Below are 20,321 nucleotides of genomic sequence, written 5' to 3' on the forward strand. Positions count from 1 at the left end.
CAACCCTCCTCCTTCAGCAGAAATACGGGGGAGAAGAGAAGTGTCACTCATCCAGTCTTCTCTAGCACACTTGTCGGGTTGGCTGGGCTCTCATTTCCAGGGCTGGCTCTGATTTGGGTCCTTCTCTCATTGGTGAAATGTGGGCATCCAGAAGAGATCTGTGCCCCTCTGTTTCAGAGTGTTGGTTTCCGTTCTCTGTATCACTGTGTAGGCTAATACCCAAGGCACAGCACGTACCATTTACAGTGCAGGGTGATAAAGACGCAGCCCTGGTCAAGTATCCAAAAAGGCTGTTCACAACGTTCTTAGCTCGCAGGAAGTAAAAAGGACAAAACCTAACCCTCAGGACATGAGAAGAAATAGAAAAACCTGCTTGAGCGTTCCTGCTCTGGCTGTAAAAATTACATTGCTGTTCTGTTCCTCAGAGCGAGCGTGAGCGCCGAGCAGCGCTCGAGTTCTGTTTTGTGAAGGCGTGTGGGGCAGAGATCTCACTGCACATCTTCCAGTGTTTGCCCCTTGTCAATGGGAGCTGTGTACACAGCGGCCTGCGAAAGCTCCGGTGTTTTTTATCCTCCTGAAAGCCCAACAAGCAGTAGTGATCCCTGAAATACAAGCTCAACTCTTCGTTCTGCCCCGTGGTGAGGGGCAGCTGGCTCCCTTGGGAACTTGGGGCAGCACATTCCTTGAGTTTTCTGTGACCCTGTTTGCATTCACTTGTCTTTACTGAGCTTTTAAAAAGGATCGTTGTCTTTCTTCTAGCTTCTTCGAGAACTGATAGAGCGTAAAACCAGTTCAATGGACCCCAATGATCAAGTTGCCATGGGCAGGTGAGTAGGACGTTGTCTGTAGCATCACCAGCTCCTCCCCAGCCCCAAAATGCAGAACTGCTTGTGAGCTTCCAGTCCTCCCTGCTGGACAAGTAGCTACGGGATGTGTGTGTGGGGAGGGGGAGAAAATTCATTAGGTGAAATTTCGTAAGAGAAATAACTTTTACCCTTGTAAAATACTACCCAACTTTTAGTGCAGTGTGTCAAATGTATTTTGTGTATGTCTGAAATACTATGGAAAGCTATTCACTATAATTTAACACGATATAGACAAAATTACATTTAAGTGGTGATTACATTGTACATTTATCTGACTTTACAATAAAATAGATTACAGTAATTAAGATTATATTAAGATTGCAGTAATTGGATTTTGCTAGATTTTTTTCCCCGATGTTGAGTTTTCGTTGTATAAATCAGGTGAGATGACGCTCATTTTCATAAAAAATATATTTATAACTTGGAGAAGTTCTTCCCTACTGAAAACTTCTTTGACTTGGTGACGTTCTATTTGAGGACTCGAGCCCTCCCCTTCTCAGTTCCGTTGGGAATCAAGCAGCGCTTTTTGAAAGTGTTGATTGCTTTTCTTTCTTTTGTAGTGCTGCTTAGTAATAGGTGGAACAACGTACAGGACTTCTTGCTAGATTTGCCAGGTTTAACAGGCAGGGGTGGTGAGAAGAATACTTGCTTAAAATTTTCGATCTGCTATGCAGATGCGAGGGAGGAAATAAATTCAGAGCATCTACTGCATGGTGGTACTTCTGTTCATGAAGTTGGCATAACCTATTTCACCTGAAGTGTCAGTTTAGTGACTCAGTAACGGGGGTATTTGAAATTCCATGCTTGTTTTCCTGAGGTTCTCACCTCCTTTACTTTTGCAAGTGCAGCAGTCAGAAGAGCTGGGAAGGGCCTCGGACCCCAGTGTACCTAATGCTTCTTTGCCTTATGGTTCTAAAAATGGTCTAACTGTGGTTTTATATTCCTCAGGCAGTGGCTGGCCATCCAGAAGTTACGAAGCAAAATAAAAAAGAAAGTGGACAGGAAAGCCAGTAAAGGACGGAAAATCCGGTGGGTGACTGCTTCTGCGAGCAACCTAAAGCTCTGGTTTTGCAGAGTAAATTGGGACTACGGTGGGTTGGCTCTGGGGTGCATTGGCACACTTGTTCATCCCTTCAGGGCAAGATACCGTGTCCTGGGGCTTCCCCTGGGGAGTCTTAATGTTCTTTGAGCCTAAGGTGTGGGGTTGGTTGGATGCAACCTGTGAGTGTTGCCCAGAGGAGTCTTAGCAAGAGGGTTGGTCTCAGAACACTCTTGGGAGGGGTGCTCAAATGCCCCTAGGCAATTTGGGTTGTAATTTCTGATGAAAGCCAATAAGCACTTCTTGTGCAGTATGTATTTAGCAGGCTAAAATGTGGAGAGCAGCCTGAGGGGAAGATCTGTAGACATGCCCAAGTGAGGTAGATGCCTGTTTCCAACTGACAGTCAGTTGGAATATAGTGTCTCAACTGTTCATTTTGAAGTCGCATCACAGCTTTCTTCAGCTTCGCGTTCTGATTCCTTGGTCACTAATCTGGGTTGGTGTCTCCAATTATATTTCCAGTGGAAGAACTGTCCATGCTGTAGCATGGAGAGGGAAGGCAGTCTGGAGAGGATAGTTGCTTGCTTTTTTTTTTCCCCTTTGCAGAGCAGATATATTAGTCTCCCTGAGTTTAGCATGACTGCGTGATTTGTAGGGAAGGAGGTGTTTGTGGCAGGGAGGCATGCTGAAAAGCTGCACTGCGTCCTGAAAAATCCGCAACATTAACCATCCTTTTGTGAGTAAACTATAAATCGTGAGTTTAGATGGCATCTGATAGAAAGTCAGCGGAGTCAGTCTGGGTCAGGCCTGGCATAGCAATTTTTAAGATAGATGTCATAAGATAATTTATTAAAAGAGGGAAGAGCTACTTTGTTGGCCTGAAAAGCCTATAATTATTGACTATCAATATTCTTTTCTGTCAGCATCACACATAATTGGATATATTCATGATTCAGTCAAAACTACTGACAGCATCACACAACTGAGTCAAACTCGTAAACCTCTAGGAATAATGGGGGAGTCTCATTGTGTGCAGTCTGTGTGCTTCAGCATTCCTGAGATGGGTTATCTTGCCTCTTAGACCTTAGGTGCATTTTTTTTCTTCTCTAAATAAAAGTTGCATTGACCCCTCAGGAAAAATACCAGTATTAACATACAGGTAAGCGCCAATGTCTTGTTCAGAATAGTCCAGTAGAGCCCAAATGGGGCTAATAAATAAATGGTTCTTCCACGGAGAGACTGTGTGTCACCCTAACCACATTGCTTAGCATCTCACCCCCCAGCTCCAAATTCAAGGTAGTGGTACTTGGATTTCTTTTCATGGAGGTCTTGGAGATCCTGGAGAGCCATGTATCACACGCTACATTTCATCCATCTCTGTAATTCTTCCTTTTTAGCAAACTTTTTGCGAACCTTCAATATTACAGCACATTCAGATGAAATGTGCTCGGTCGCTGTAGGGTCTGAGGATCTCCAAGTGCTTTCAAAAGCATTTGACCTTGTGCTTGACGTGAGGACCTGTCCCCTTCATGGGTGGGGAAGTTGAGACATCAAAGGGAGAAACGAGCCCTTCCAAAAAGTTGAGCTTAGGAAAGCTGGTGCCCAGCCCTGTGCTGTCCCTCTCGGATGTGCCTTTTGGTAGCTGTGGAGGAGCAGTGCATGCACACCTTTGTTCTTGTCAGTGCTGTCTGGTCCTTTGCTGCTGCAACATGGGATGCCATCCTGTGGATGGAGTTAGATACCTTGCATCTGCTAGACCAGGCTTTTGAAAGTCCTGGTTGTAAAAACATGGCAATAATTAGTTCTGAGCAAACAACGTGTGTCAGAGAATTTATCAGAATTGCTCAGTCCCCATAGCACTTTGTGGACTGTAAGCTTTGAGCTGTAGGAACCAATCCATTGTTCACTCACATCAACTATTTCCCAGTTCAGCCTGTTGACCCGTTGTCTGTTGCAGCACTAGCCCGTGGTGCTGTGTCTGTTCCCTGATTTGATCATACTGTGTTAGATCAGTACAGCTCCTTCCATCCTCAGTGAATGCATGGGGAAGCCCTTGTGTAAGGGTGAGCGTGTGCTGTGCCTGAAAAGCCATTCTGAAATATCCTTGTAAGCTAAAAAATCCCCTCGAGGGAATGTTCCTGCATAAGCAAACAAAAGGGAGTGCAGAGGTGACAGAGAGAAAAGGTGATTCTGGGCAAATGCTCGTGAATCCTTTTGCCTGCTATTTGTCAAGCTCTAAAAATAGCAGCAACTTGGATAAAACATTCCCGAGCTGGGGAGGCAGCGTGGTACATCAGGAGATGCCAAACCAATGGTTTCTGTGCTTGCACATGAGTGTTTGAAGGCACATTCTCGATCAGAGTTTGTCTGTGCTCTGTTAAATTGTAGATGTCAGGTCCTTGAGTCCTAGGCAGGGTCCTAGCCCAGGACAGAAGGCAGGGGGGAATCCCATATCTGTGGATGCATTGCAGCTAGCAGAAATATTTCGGTGGATCAGAAGCTGAGACAGATGCAGTGCTGTATCACCTTGCACATGCCCCTTCTCTTCTTTGGGTAGGTCTTTTTCCTGTCTTCTTCTTTGCCTCTTTTTATGTTCTGCACTTCAGAGTTACTCAGGGTAAAACTTTCCAGCTATGGGTATTGCTAGCGGAGTGGGATTTTGATATCCCTTAGGTCCCCAGCTACCAAAGAGCAAGGAAAACGTGATAGCAGATGGATGCTTGAGAATGTCTGATTCTCTGGTGCTTCTGCTGCCTGCAGTGGATGCTGGGCACAAACTCCAGAAGGCGATTAAGACGCCAGCTGAAGGGCAGGCTGAAAACTGGAGTTCTTGTTTCTCTGTCTGCCTTTTCAGGGTTGTCTGTCTGGGAGCCTGATTAGGTACTCGCACACCATTCATGGATGCTGTATGTCCTCTTTCTAGCTGTGCTGAAAAAAGGATTTGCTTGTTAGTCATCCATTCAGTTCATTGTATCATCTGATTATTCTTCTGTCCATGTTATAAGAGAGGAGGAGGAGGGGAGGGAGGGGGAATTGCCAACTATAAGTAGTAATTCATTAGATATCAGCCACCAGGAGAACCAGCACTTCCCTTTGCAGGCACTGGTATGTTTCTATTCAAACAGCAACTTTTCCTTTTCATTAGTAGTTACTAATGTGCTGCCTGCTTATTCCTGCCCTATTTAGGTATCATGTCCATAGCAAGCTGGTGAGCTTCATGGCACCTATTGACCACTGTACGATGAATGATGATGCCAGGTGAGTAATAGATTAATTATGTTTCTCAAATGGCTTCATGACAGCGTGATATTGACCTGTTCTTCAGTCTGTCGCCCTCTCCATTTCTTCTTATCAGTTAACCATTTGTCACTGGCATCATAGCCTGGGTGTCTTGGTCACATCTGTCCAGGCAGTCTGGCTGAGCTTTCACTCTGTAATTACTGTGACACCAAACAAGAAATTTTCATAAATCTCGGTGCCTACGTTTTTACTCCTGCTTTAAAATTACTTGGATTTTGAAATCTTTTAGTTTTGTGGAATCATTCCAGAAATAGTCAACCAAGTCATCCAACATCTTTAGGTACAATTGAAAATTACAAAGAATTTGTCTTTAAACAGAAGTGGCAACTGTTTTAAATTCTGTTCAGTACGCGTTTCTTAGTTCGGGTAGCAACTGGAGTAGTTCCCTCAAGATGCAGACGAGACCTAAATGTTGCCTGTGTTTATTGCTATTTAAAGAGTGAAATGTTTTATTAGAAGACTGTAATGTTTTAATTTGCTAATTATTGAAGAAAATACAAGTTAAGTTTTGTACATGGTTTCTAGACAGTTGTTCTATGTATATATGCACATTTCTTATGTATTATTATTATTTTTAACTAAATCTTGACGTGGTGGGCTTTCTGTGGGAGGGAGCTGGCATAATTTTTCCAATGAATGGATGTAGAAGGCTCGAGCAGCACCTTTCCCCTGGGTTGTGGAACACGTTTGTGCTGTGTGAGAGAGAAATGTCATTTGTCACTTTGGGAAATGGAAACCGAATACCTGCTGCTCTTAGACTGTTGCCTTGTGGGATATTTCACAGCCTTTTGGATGAGAACTCCTCAGAAGCCTGGCACTAAGACGTTTTCTTGCATAGTAAGACCTGTGCTATTTTGTCCTGAAGAGTTTAGGATGTTTGTCTTGTATTGCTTACAATACCTACTGCACTGCCCTGCAGGTTGGACAGACATGCAGACCCCTGCTCTGTCCCCAGAATGAGGGAAAGCTCAGCTTGCGTGGAGGGGGGGGGGGAAAAAAAAAAAAAATGATGATACTGATCCTAATAATGCAAGGGTTATCGTAATGTGTTTGCCGTCCCCAGAGGTGACATTGCTTCCTCCTTCGCAGTCTGCTGCACTCACTTGTGTTCCAAAAGTTGCACAGAAAACGCGTTCCGCAAGCCAAAATTCTCCAGCAAGCGCATGCAAATGGAAGCGCATCAAACAGCTGTGCTGCTGGAGTCGTTTGGCTCAATGGGCTTCTTGGGCCTCAGCTACACGTCGTCTGGCTGCCATCTTCATAACCCTGCCTCCCCTTACTTCTCAGCAGGCACTTGCAGCCCGCCCCAAGCCGCTAGGAGTCCGGCTGACCCTCAGAAGCTATTAGAGCTAATGGGCTGCTGTCTGTGTGGTGCTGTGTCGACACAGTTAGCATTGTGGTAGGGGACAGAGTGTTTGACATTTGGTTTTCTGAAAACGTCTCCTGGGGGTTTTCTCCACTTGGAGGGGTTATTACAGCGCTTGCATGTTTTACGGATTCTTTGGTGGCAGCAGCTGCTGCTGCTTATTGTCTGACTGCGGGAACTTATTTCTTACATTAAGTTTATGAGTCACTTTGGAGGCCCGCCACACTTTCTGTTAATGGTATTTTAGTCACTTATCTCTCGATGCTGCTTTAGCCATCTAGAGCGAAGCTGTCTATGGATGTGTTTGCACACCAGCAAATGGGCCTGAGGGCCGTATTGCGCGTGCAGCTGTGTCTCGTTCTGCCAAAATCTTGCTTTCAAGCAAACCTTGGGTAGGACAGGGCTGGGCAGGTTCTGCTCCAGGTTCTGCTCGTGGCCTCGTGGGTCACCTTGAGTGGTTGGCTCGGTGTGCTTCTGTGGCTGTGAACTGGGGGTGCCTGGAGGTCTGCACTGAGGAGGTGTGAAAACCAGTGGTTTGGTAATAGTATTATTATCACTTCCTCTTTAGTAAGCAGAGCAAAGCTTTGGTTTCAGATGAGACAGAGCACCATACCTTTCTAACAGCACACAGCCACACTGGACAAGAAGAATTCAGCATGTGCTTTAAACTGCAGGTGAATTAATAAGGAACCAACGCTGTACACGTGAGAGGAAAGCAGTAAGGATAACACCTTTCCTTTGTGACAGAAGAAGGTAATTTTATTGTTTCCAGCATGAACCACTATATTGAAAATGCAGTTTACACTTGATAGTGATGTGATTGTGCTCTGAGATGTTTTTTTTTTCTGCTCAGGCACTTAAAAGACATGACCCCAAAGTAAATACACATCAGAACAGCAGAGTGCTCTGTGTTGCAGTGTGAGAAATTTAGAAGTATTAGTGAGCTGTATATAAAATGTAGAAACAACTGGCTGAACATTCCTCCTTAAGTTCTACCAGTGGCCACAGTGTCAGGTAGATACCTGGAATGTGCCAGTAAATAAATGTGGATGTGCAGATGCAGATGGGCAGAGGCTGAGTGGCGTTCAGGCTCTGGTTCTCCTTGGGCTGTGCCATGTCCTCACTCCCCAGGTACAACCCCTTCACCACTGGGGCAGAAGCAGAAGGGAGTTGTTTGCATCTCTAGGGCACTGTAGTGCCCAGCCACTTTGTGTATATATACATGGTTAATGCAACCTAGGAATAAATCTGGGGACTGATTCTCCTGTACATTTAAGCCATCTTACGCTACTCTGGCTGTGCAGAGAGACCTTAAAATTATGCCAGGTGATGCTAGCGCTCATGTGAAGGTTCCTGTGCCTTGCTGGTGTGGCTGTGGGGCGGCCGGGACTTCTGGGGGTCTGGCACATCAAGTTTATCGCTGGCTGGGGAAACAAAGAGCAAATGTGTGTGAGGAGAAACATCCTGAGCACTGCATGGGGAAGGGGATGCACGGTCACTCTAGAATTGTTTTACAGCCTGAATTTGGGAAAAGAAACGTACAAGTGTAATACTGCCTTTGTCAACATCACTGCCACGTTCGTTCTTATTCTTGCTGCTGGTTGGAATAATAGCATTCGTGCAGGCAATTAATCTTCCACTTGCCAGTTTTTCATGCACCCTACGCATGGGCATGGCTGTTTAACCTTGTGCTCACATATATTATGTTGTAATGTGTGGGACACTGGTGGCCTCGAGCCCTCCTCTGTTTTAACCCCTCTTTGGTAGTATTTTAAAACATACACTGGAAAGTGATTTTTATGGTTATCTTGGGGTATATGTTTATAGACTTAAATACATTTATAGTACTCTTGGGCCAAGGTTTTCCTAATCGGTCCAAGGTCATTGCTATGTAAATGGACCTGCCCTGTGACAAGGAAGCTGAAGGCAAGAGCTTGAATGTGAGTGCGCTGCGGGGGTGGTTAGCAGGAGGGAAGCAGGCTCAGGCAGGAGCTATCCAGGATTAGGTCAGGGTTGATCTCTGTCAGTTTGTGATTCTACTGGGCTTGAGGGTGGCACCATGTGTGTGCCACCTCTTGGGCTCCCCTTGAAATGGGCTTTTCCTATATTCTCGACCTAGGGTTCTTTGCTAGATCCTGGAGCAACAAGATCAGCCTAGTGTAAGCTTTAATGCAATCATCCTTTGACACCAGCATGTACAACGGAGCTGGCGAGCTGCCCGTCTTCTCTATTTTATACTCCGGGAAAGGTGGCACAGGAAATGACAGACTGAGCCTAGAGATTCCCAGTAAAAGTCTGCAGGTCCATAGCCAAGTGAGCCTGCTTTCATATCTGCAGTACTGGATCCTCCAGCCAGCCTGCTTGTAGCAAGGTCAGCTAAGGTCTGTGTTCCTGGGAAGATGTGAGTGGATTTTGGTGGTGTTATATCTCGCTGTCAGCTTTGATATATAGATCTTCAGATCTCAGCGCTGTACGTGTGTGTGTGGAACAGAGACTAAACGTGGACATTTTTGAAAGAGGTCCAGTATCAAATTACTGCTACGTTTGGGGAACATCCTCATCATTTCACCTCTGGAGGATGGGGAACTTGTGGGAGAGACCTTCTCTAAGGACACAGATGTTTGGTCCACGCGCCTTTATCTCCTGAGACGACTCAGGTTATTCTGACAGGTAAAACAAGATTGTGCAAATATGCAACAGTGATCTAATCAGCTGGAACAACAGCAATATTTTAACTGGCGCTACCTTTTAACAGCATCATTAAGGGCTCTCATTACTCTTTTATTAGAGGCTCACTCTATTTCTTATCAGATTACAGAATGAGCATAACTCATGGCACTGATTTGATCTCTTGTTAAAGAGGATTACAGCTTTGCATTAACTTGGATTGACACGGTTTATAATTTGCTGTTGATACACATGCTGGCGGTGTCGCATGTTTGACCCCCCTCCCCACAGCACCGCTGAGGAAAAGGACACCCATACATCATCATTAAAGATGGCACCGGTGCAGGAATGGGAGGCGAGGGGAGGCCTTCCTGCAGTACATGCAGGACAAAAGAGACGCGTTCTCAGGGCAAGCTGAAATTCAGTCCTGGCTGAAGGTGGGGGGTGAGGTGGCAGCTTTGGGATGGGTCCCTTCCACCTCAGTGAATGCTTCGTCATGACGGTTGAGGCCTTGGCATCAGTGATGAGCGCACTAATCCAGAAGAAGATGGCCGTAGTGGGGCTGCGTCAAACCAGGTGGTGCTTCCCCACACATGAGGCACAGCCGTGTCTCCAGCAGCAGGGGAGCGTTGCTCTGCCCTTCTCAGGCCTCTCAACAGCGCAGCTGTCACCAGGTAGCCAACGGGTCCCTGCTTTTGGGCAGAATCGATCACACACCACAAGAGAACCTCTTTGCCTGGCAGAAGTTACGTGGTCATCGTGTCCCTGCTGGTAGGAGCTGCAGGCCGTGGGGCCTTCAGGCTCTGGCTGCGTGCCCCTGCTTGGTAGGAGAGCACCCGGCCTGCTCTGCTCTTGGCTGCTTTTGGCTGGTGCCTGCTGGGGAGCGCAGCAAAGGCGCAGCTTATCCGGCTGCCAGCGAGCTGTGGATTAGAGCTTTTCCCTCGGATTCAGCCAGGGTGTTGCGTGTGTTCCCAGGCAGCATTCTCACTTTCGGACTCAGTGCAGTTGCTTTGTCGCAGTGTGTCTTACAGCAAGCAGAAGGGGGTATGTGGTAGGAAATCCTGGTATTAAAAGATTAGTTTACTTGTGTGACATAAGATTTTAACGTAAGAGAAATATAATAAAAAAGTTGGTGAGATATCAGCCTTTAACGTAGCTCACTTTGTACTGTGGGTATTAAAACACCACGAGACTAGATTAATGGAGGAATTTGGGTGCTGAGGTTGTCAATCCAGTGCTGTTCATCACGACAGAAGTCCCTGCGAGCAAGCAAAGCACTTCTTTCTGGAGCAACTGCGGCTCCTGTGCTGTGTGGCACAAACACCGTCGACTGCCGATGTGAGAAGAATCCTTCCAGGTTTGTACAGGCACAGCCTGGAAGAATGTTAGTCCAGGTTTGCACCAGCTTTGTTCTGTGAAACAAAGGGAGGAGCTCTGACATCGAGGGCAGTCTCCGGAGCGTGACATTTTGTGTATCATTTGTTTGGCGGATTTTTACCCCATGGCCTTTGACTCAGCCTTAGAAGTCGATGCCGTTAGGTGCCCCCTGTGGCCTTAGACTGCAGTGGTTGGACGGGCTGGTATTTGAGGAAGGAGTTCTTGCTCGTTTTGAGGCTGGCAGTGGTGAAGTGGTGTACGTGACCCCAGCTGGTGCCAATGGGTGGAAATCATTGTGTCCCAGCGTTTGATGTTTGACATCCCCGGTAAGAAGACAGACACCTCTGTTATGGAGATTTCCTTTTTAAAGGGGAAAAAAAATAACCTGTTAAGAGCTGCAGGATGATTTGTCGCCCTTCCTTTGTGAGACAATTTGTCTTCTCCTGCATCAAATCTGTTATAAAACAGTCAAGCTGTGAAAGAGGGAAATCATCCTAGGAATATGGGATGTTAAGGTACACAAAGAATGGTCCCTCCGTGTGGGGTACGCACGGCTGCGCAGGGTGCTTGCACGGGCAGCGTTACGGTGCCTGCTCTGCTCAAATACCCATCTTAAAACAGGGGCTGAGAAGGCAACGTTTTATGAATTTCATGGGGAAATTAAAGCTGCTCGGAAACATGCCAGCAGAGCGTGCTGGAGGCTTCTGAACCTCCCCATGTTTTGCTGCTTCTCCAGCCACTTCTGCGGCCTTTATGCTTTGTGTTGTAAAAGCTCATATGAAACTGTGAGTGCTTCTGGGACTGAAATCAGGATGAGAGGTTCCTTTGCTGCTCGTGCTGATTCTGTCACGTGTGAGGCTGGAGAGGAGGCAAGTGGCCGTGTGCTGGCTTAAAGGGAGGATGGTCAGCACTGGTGACAGATGACCAATGTGAATGCTGGGAGGTTCCATGGGAAGCAGCCCAGCCACCCGCCTGCTGCTTCCTGCTCCCCAGGCTCACAGTGTGTAGAGTTCCTTTGTTTAGGGCAAGAACCTGCTTCCTGAAATATTATAAATCTTGTGCCTGGTCTCATGAGACAAACCAGAGGTCACATGTCACCTCTCGTAATTTAAAGCCGTGGGGCTAAAAGCATTTGCACAGACTTGAAGGACCCAATCCTGACCTGCGTGAGTGAGGGGGAATAGCAGCAGACCTTTCTGAATCTCCTTCAAGCTCTGGGCACGGTGATGAGAGCCGTCTGCTGCGTAATTTATAGCCAGAGTTGTGTGCTCTGGTGTTGGGCAATGGGAAGTGAGAGAGAGAGAGAGAGAGAGAGTGCCATCTCGTGGGGCTGCCATCGCCTTGTGGGACTGTCCTCATGTTGTGGGGCTGCCATCGATGTGGGCCTGATGTCACCTTGTGGGTCTGCTGTTGGCGTGGGACAGTCTTCATGTCATGGGGCTGCCATCAACATGGAGCTATCATCATGTTGTGAAGCTGCCATCAACGTGGGCCTGCTGTCATCATTCATGTGGGCCTGCCATCAATGTGGGCCTGCTGTCGTCATGTGGGCCTGCCATCAACATGGGTTTGTCGTCGTCTTCCGGGCCTGCCACCATCCTGTGGGCCTGCTGTCTTCTTCTGGGCCTGCCATCCCGCTGCCTTGCAGTCCCATGTAGCCCCACAGCACTGCAAGCACACAGCTGTGCTTTGCACCACGTTTGAGGCCCCTGGCTTTCAAAGACCTGGGCATTTGAATTCTGCTCTGATGATGGCTGCTGCTCGTTCTGCTCCGCATCATCACGGATTTGTTGCTGCGGAAATGTCAGAGAGCGAAACGCATGTTAGGTGTGTGAAAGCAGAGCCAAATCCCGTGCGTCCTGTGCTGATTTTGGGTAATGCTTTGGACCAGAAATTGAGGAAGAAAGGGCTCCAGCTGATTTTACCTTCCTGGTTTCCTGCTGTGCTTGCTCAGCACCCAGTAATCTGAATTTCCTACTGGTGGATGAAAGATTTCTTAGGCTATGGATGGAAAACTTCCCAAGCAAATGATGGGCAGCATTCTGCGTTCATCAGGTGTGTGCTTTTCATCCTCTGTTTCTTCAGGGGTGTTCATGCTGTATCTTCCACTGGTTTTTGTGAATTAAAAATGCATTGTTCCCAGTGGAGGATGTCACTGGCAATGGGGTAGTTGTAGTTATTTCAGTAGTGCTTGGGGCATCTTCTAAATTATCTTCTTTTCATCCTGGAAGAGGAGAAGGAGGAAAAGGTACATGGGAAAAGGCGAAGAAATTTGTTGGAGGGTATTTTTATAGAAGCAGCACAGCAGTGACTCACGTGGCGGTGCTGTATTAATAGCACTCTGAAAAAAAAGAAAAAAAAAACACCAGAAACGGAATTTTTCCCCTTAATTTTGTTCTTCTACCAGCATGCGGAACTATATATATATATATATATTTTTTTTTAGAAAAGGAAATGGCATGAATGTAATTATACATAGTACAGCGTTAGCTGCTCTCCTCTCCCATGCGTGGGGATGTCTTTGTTTTCCCCTTCCTATGCCTGATGGGGCTGGGGCTGCGTTGTGCCCCCGCAGTGCCACGGCCTTTGGGGGAGCTCGGGAGGGATGCCCAAATCATTAAGGCACCGTACTCACACACATGTTTTATGGCAAATGGCTGCGTGGTTCGTGATCATTTTTTTTTTCCAGAAACAGGTTTTATGATAATATAGTAAAAATATTAAATTAGAAAATGCCTCACTAAGGGTGATAAAACCTTACTACAGTGGAAATAGGTAATTATCCCCTCTACAGCCTAAATGACAGTTTAAAAGAAATAAAAATGTTAGTGCTCATTACTTGCTTTTGTAGGTTGCAATAAAGGGTAAGTTAAATTTTAATTCAAGGAAGACCCCTGTATCGACCTGCTTCCTCCGCACTCTACCTGAGGTGTAAGTGCTGTTAATTACTCTGCATAGGTTATTCCTCAGCACATCGTTAGCGCTGCTGCCCCTTTGTGCTAAAGTCACCTTCCCTGCGTCCAAAGGCAGCAGCCTTGTGCTGGGCTGGGTTGTCTCAAGTCAGTGGCTCAAGTCTGATGGTTAATGTACATGGGTGGAGGAGAGAAATTTGATGTTTTTTAACCAAAATCCAGGTTCATTACGCATAGCCTTAAGGGGGCTGAAAGTATTAAAATCCACACTTACCCTGGTGAATTGAAACAGAGACAAGGTTAAACCTGGAGGATTGATGAGTTTTACTCTCTGCATGGTTAAATCCTGCTGAGGGGAGATGCTGTGGGAGAAGGGCAGCCTGGATGGTGGGAGGAGGGGGGAAAGGAAGAAGGTTGGGTTGTTAGGATTTTTCTAGCAGGGTAAAATGCTCGTTCTGTTTCAGATTGGAGAGGTTCTCTGATTTTTGCATTGCTGCTGGGGTGTCTGCCTGTGCTGTGTGGTTACCTGGACCGTCCCACGTGGCTTTAGCGTTGTGCCAGGAGGAGAGGGGCCGTGCAGCGAGCAGTGGGGGCACGGGGCTGGCACGGCCGTGCTGCCTGCACCATGTGCCTGTGAGCAGCACTGTGAGCAGTGGGGCTGGGCGCTGCCTCCTGAGCACCAGCTGTGCCTCAAGAGAGTAGGGAATGAGTGGAGGCCGCGTTGTCCCTTAGCAAAGCATTGAGGGAAGGAGGTTGTGTGTGTGAGCTGTGTTGTTTAATAGCTGAGAACCGTGGTGTCCAGCTCCTGTCTTTGCTGCCTGTGCCTGGTGTGTGTATTAAAACAAAGAAGCTGCAGGAGCAGTGCACAGCGGCTGCCCGGGGCCTCCCCAATGGCAGTGTGGGTAGAATGCTGCTCGGCGCAGCGACGGCTCAGAGCCACGAGGACGGGGAGCTGCAGCTATAGGACTGCACAGCATCACTCCATGTTCTCCTTCCCATCCCGTGGCTCAGCCTTTATGTGACAATGTTGTCTTCTGTCTGTGGTGCTGCTCGCTATTTGCTGTCTGATTTCCCACTTGAAACAGCGACAGGCAAGTTTCTCTGGAAGAGAAATAGTCACTGCTGGACCTGGAGGCCTGTGCTTTGGGCGCTCTGGGTGCTGCTGCCCTGCTCTCTGTAGCTCATCGCGGCCTTCCAAGCACCCATTCTGCTTTCTAGAAGTGCACCCTTGCTTTAAGGCAGGATCTCCTTCAGGCCCAGGCTGAGCTCTGCACACAGAGCATGATGCCAACCGTTTCCCCTCGTGTTCATTAGCAGAGGGTACAGCAGCCGACTGATTCATCACTTTCTGCCCTGAAATTAAGAGATGCGGCCCAGGGAATTAGGAAGGGCTCTGTCCTGGCGGTGTGCGTGCGGCCGTGCCACTCCTGTGCCATCACTGAGCTTCATCTGTGAAGCTGCCCTGGTTCGTAGTGGAGCAGTGCAGAGATCTCCTTGCCCGTCCCAGAGCCGAACACAACCGGCCTGTTTTCTTATGAAGGGAAACATGCTGCTGTGCTCTGAACTGCTGCACCTGCGGTATTAATGGAATATTGTTGCTGGGCCATTTTCACTGTTTTTCGAGTACTGTCAAGTCCAAGAAAATGTATGAGAGCTGAATTATAGCCCGTCAGCTGTCTGACTGAATCCTCCTTATGGCTCTGCAGTCTCAAACATCCCATTCAAATACTCACCTTGTTTTCTTACTATCTGTAAAGGGCAAACTTACAGAAAACCTCATTCTCTGGAGATACCGGATCCAGCCACGCTGAATTATTTGCATATTTCTGTAGTGGGTGCGATGGGTCTTATGCAAGTTCTCCCCTTTCCTTGTGTCTATTAATGAAGATTGCTGAATGCATTGCTAATTATATCCGGGCTTTCATTGCAGGCAGTGGCTGTGCTCCGGCCTGGCCCTGCCGCCCGCCCCGCGGAATAACATCTCACTCTGCCTCCTCTCTGCAGGACGGAGCTTTATCGTTCGCTCTTTGGAAAAATGACGCGGCCTGAAGACCCGGAGCGCGGTTAGCATCCACCTGCAGGCTCCACACCACGCTGCTTCCTGAATTCCTGACCTTGGGTTTGCAGCCTGTTCTGCACAGGCCAGCCATGGTGCTGGGGGGGGGGGGGGGGGGGACGCGTGTCACTGTGCTCCCATTTGAACCCCCAGAGATTTTTATTTTGGAGATTGGTGGGATTTTTATTTTACTGTATTATTCCGAAGCACGCTGCTCTGTTCGTTGGCTGCGGATCTGGAATGCGTGACTTTATGTTCCCTGAGTCAAGAGGATTTAAATGTCATTTACATAATTAACGTGGCCTTAAAACAGAGAAAAGGTGCTCTCCCTTGCAGCAGCCCCAGCTCGCATTCCAGTTTCTGAACCTCACTGCAGCCGTGGACATTGGCCAACTTGAGATGGGCACAACACGGGGACACATCTGGGGCTACTTCTGCAATTAGAGCACATCGGTGAATTTTTCAGTCCTGCATTGATCCTGTACGCTTAATTATTTCTGCTGATCCTGACTGTGAGCCCTCCTGTCTTTACTGTCACCGCGACCCACTTCTGAAGGATGCCAGCACTAATGCAGAGCTGGCCAGAGGGGATCGCTCGGGGTTTGTGGGGTTTCTGTAGCCAAAGGCCACAGGCTGGGAATGAAATCCCCATGAGGAGAGTTCAGTTGCCTGCTGTGATCAATCTCACACGGAGGTTATCTTGCGTAAATAATACGTGCATATATATGTATAATGAGATGGCCATTGCTTGTGACCACATGAACTGCACTGTCTTTGTTTTGTGTTTTGTGGGATTTAATTAAAACGCTCTGTAAATGGATTGTCCAGGTTTGATCGGTGCAGAAATGGCACCAGCAGCTATGGCTTCTCTTGGGCCCACCAGCAAAACGTTACTAAACCGGAGGCTGTGGTGTCACTTTGCACGGAGCTGCCCAAGCACCAGCAGAGTGTGCACAGAGCAGCTGGAACTTTGCAGCAGGATGGTGGTTGGTGCTGGTAATGATGGAGGTGTGGGACACAGCTGTGCAGAGCAGGGACAGGGCTGGGGCTGGGGCTGTGCAGCTGGAGCTCGTCCCCTGGGTGCAGGTGGCCCTGGCACTCACCCGCACTCCTTCAGATTTGGAGTAAGTTCAGAGCTTCACAGCACATCTAAATGTGAGGGCTGACTGTAAGTCTGAAGCATAACTAGATTACAACTAGTTATAAGCGGGCAGATACTGCTGCAGTTAAATCAGCTGATGCTTTTGTCCATTTAATCTCTGAATTTCCTTTCCTTACGCAGCAGACTTGACGCGTGGCTCCACGAAGCGCTGCTGGCACCGCTGGTTCCTCAGGGCTGTGCGTGGCTCTGCGGGCAGGACACGGTGCTCAGCCCTGCAGGGGACGGTCAGGTTTGTCGCAGCGCTGGGGTGGGTGCTGGAGTGGGGTTGCTGTCTGCAGGGCCTGGTGGCTCAGCACGGGCACAGGGCAGCAGAGACTTCGTAGCTCCACCGCGTCCCCAGAGCTGTCTGCAGATCTGATATTAATTAATCCTTTTTGCACCTCTTCGTTACAGCTTTAAATCTCCTTTCTAGCTACCTGCTTTCAGTAAATGGCTTCCTGGCACATCACACCATGCACTTGAGCAGTCTGCCATGGCACAGGAGAGCTTGCACCCAGGTCTGGAAGCAGGAACGTGTGGGTGCTGCTGTGCCTCGTCCCGCCGGCAGCAGCCTGGGAGCAGTCTGTGCAGCACGATGCTGGGCGAGTTACCAGGTACAGAGGAATCTCCTTTGGGGGGGGAAGGCCTTAATCTTAATTTACTCGAGGTTCTGTGACATTTGTGTGCTTTTTTTGTTGTTTTTTCTTCTAAAGAAGCGGGGAAGGAAAACTATAATATATTCTGCAGCTAAGCCACCCGTCCCTCTATCTCGCTGCTCTCTGGTCAGGCTTTGCCCCTGGCCTGTGCCCACAGGCTGCCTTCTGCTGCCCTTCCCATCTCTGGGTGCTGCTGCCATGCTGCTCCCTCAGGTGCTGGCCGGGCCCCCACAGGGGTGTGAGCAAGGCCGTGAAGCCCAGAGCCATCAGGCTGCTGCAGAGCCTGAGGGCCACAGCCATGGGCCCCCCATCCCCTGTGTCCTCTGAGTGCAAATCTGGAAGCGTCCCCATGAACTCCATTGTGCCAGTTCCTGGCAATGGGCGCAAGCAGCGCTGCTGCAGCCCCCCAGCACCGGCACAACCCACGCTCCAAGCTGAGCAGTTCCCCCTCCGTTAGCAGTACCTGAGCGGCAGCAGAGCCGTGTGGTCGTCTAACATCATTAAAATCTCATGGTTTAATAACCGCAATTCTGAAAGGCATCAAGGGGAGTAAATTAGCTGCTTCCAAACTTTGTGTCGGTGGAATGGCTTCACGCTGCTCGCACTGTCAGAGCGAGCATTAAGGATGGTTAGCAGGAAGCACCGTGCCCCTGCCCTGTTGGGGTCTGCGGTGCTGGCAGGTGGGCTGCCCGCTCTGCGCCTGCTGCTCTGACTCCTGTGTCCTTTAACACTGCAGCACCAAGGCTCTGGGTTGGTTTTTTTCCTTACATTTTGAGAGCTGGATGTAGTGTTAAAAGGGTAATGTGGAACACTTTAAATGTGACAACTTCTCGGTCGTATTGTTTGAAGAGATAAGAGTCAAAGCCCTGCTAAGCACGCTTTTGAATTCACTTATCAGTGTTTAAGCAGGCTGCTCTGCCTGCAGCCCCCTCCACCTGCACAGCTCCTGGCCTGGCCCTGCCAGCTGCTGCCCTTGCTGGGGAGGTCAGTGCTCATCGCTGGCCCTGGCGCTGGCTGTGTCCCCGTGCCCTGGTGGAGGTGGACGCCTGGGCCAGGCGCAGGCAGCAGCTGTGGGTGGTGCTGCTTGGGGAGGGCACAGGTACCTGGCGTGATCGCCGCTAAGTTTTCCTAATGCTGCCGATAATGACCAGTGAGGTTTATTTTATTTTCCCGGTGGAATATTAATTCTTTATTCATTCATGATACGGCTGCTAATGAGTGCCCGCATGCCTGGCCCGGGTCCCTCTGCAAAGCATTGCGCTGCTGCCAGGTGAGCTGGGGGATGCTGTGTGAGTGGGGGGGAGGCACGGAGGGCTCCTCGTAATCTTTCCCCCCCCCCCCCAGCCCCACAATACCAAAGAATTTCAACTTTCAGACAAACAACTTCATTTACAAGTGTGTCTCTAATTAGCTGCAGAATTAGTAAAGCAGAGTTTTCCCCCCATAGATCGGCCAAACCCCTGAGGGAGGCTGTGGAATAGAGAGAATCGCATTTCCAATTATTTTGTTGAATTGCTAATTTAGTTATTGTGCCTGGCGTAATTGTGATGGGTATTGGGTGTGCAATTCAATTTGTTTTAAATATTTGTGGGAAGGCTGATCAGTAATGGAGCTGACCTATTTCATGGCCCAAATTGAGAGAAGAGACTAAAACAAAAAACAGCTACAAAGCCGCAGTTTGTCTCAGTTTTTATTTTGATGTCTCTCATCCCTCTTAAGACTGTTGATGCAACAAAAGGTTTACATTAAAAGATGATGGCACTTTGATCTTGGGCTTTTGAGAGCTTACAGCTTTGGTACTTCTTTTCTTGGCATTTTAATATGTAGATATTTTAGGCTAAAGAGTTTTAAATGCATTTCTGGAGTTCAATACCCCCCCCCACCCCCCCCAGTTGTATTATGTTTGTTAAGGTGATTTGTGCTTTCACCCATCAGGATTCTGGTTTGAGAAATGCACAAAATAACGGCTGGGGTTTTCTTGGCTCACGTTGTCCAGTTCAACACATCACACTTCCATGGTAACCTTTAATCTGGGGAACCTGGGACAGGTGCGGGGAGGAAGGTGAGCGGGGAATGTGTACAGCTGAGCTCCTGCCAGGTCCTGCCCAGGTCCTGGCTGCTGTGCTGCCTCATGGTGGAGGTTAGCAGGGCCCTGCCAGCATGTTCTGAGCACTGCTTGAGCCACTTCCCCTGCGTGCTGCAGTCACTCAAGTGTTAAAGAAGAAATCTGGAGCAGGGATGGCGCTCTGAGAAAGGGTGAGTGTGTGGGGCGAGCTGTCACAGCACGGGTGTTTGATTTCCCACCCCTGCAGAGGGGGGAGGAAGGGCAGAACAGGGCAGCCATGGGGTGGCCCAGCTGGGGCCTCCTGCCAGGTGCAGACATGGTGAGGTGCAGCCCATGCATGGGGTGCTGCAGAATCCCTGCTCTGCCCTTCTGGGGCAAAGCGAAGTGCCCCGAGGGTGGTGCTCAGGACAAGGGGTGACAAACTTTCACACCAGGCAACAGAGAGAGATGTCATTCATTCTTTTAATAAAAAGAAACTGAGGTAAGTGAAATACTTCAGCACCAGCAAGAACTGTGCGTACTGAGGGGGGGGGTCCCGCAGCGCCTGCCCCCTCCCAGCCCAGCCCCCACTGCGCTGCTGGGCCTCCACTGGGCTCCAGCGTTCACCAACTGCTGCTGGCTGGGAGCCACTTGGCCCCCAAATGAAGTGGTGCCTGAGCCCCTGTCCCAACACTGAGCAGGAGGGGTCTGCTCGTGCCCAGCAGGCAGCAGAGTTTGGCAGCTGCAGCTCCCCCCAGGCACAAAGCAGAGCTGGGTGGGCACCAGGGCATCTCCCATTAACACCTGCAGAAATTGTAACAGACCCACGTGTGACACCTCCAAGGAGCAGCCCTGCCTGGCTGAGACATTCTCTGTCCTGGTGTCTGGCTGCAGCCC

General features: G+C 48.8%; 1 protein-coding gene across 3 annotated transcripts in view; it reads left to right on the forward strand.

Annotated features, from left to right (window-relative positions):
• Nucleotides 1-20,321, forward strand: part of AATF (apoptosis antagonizing transcription factor) — a 50,518-nt gene that overhangs the window by 27,248 nt on the left and 2,949 nt on the right. The window contains exons 9-13 of one of the 3 annotated variants that reach the window (XR_002444007.1): nt 760-827; nt 1,815-1,895; nt 5,092-5,163; nt 15,532-16,974; nt 17,139-17,338. Coding sequence is in view for 1 of the 3 variants with exons in the window: in XM_021415746.1 (XP_021271421.1) it covers nt 760-827; nt 1,815-1,895; nt 5,092-5,163; nt 15,532-15,595 (285 nt within the window). In the remaining 2 variants the exon portion in view is untranslated. Of the gene's footprint in view, nt 1-759; nt 828-1,814; nt 1,896-5,091; nt 5,164-15,531; nt 19,148-20,321 lie in introns of those variants that run through there. The other 2 variants (XR_002444006.1, XM_021415746.1) reach the window with 2 other exon arrangements.

This window comes from Numida meleagris, chromosome 18 (genome assembly GCF_002078875.1).
Source record: "Numida meleagris isolate 19003 breed g44 Domestic line chromosome 18, NumMel1.0, whole genome shotgun sequence".
NCBI classification, from domain to species: Eukaryota; Metazoa; Chordata; class Aves; order Galliformes; family Numididae; genus Numida; species Numida meleagris.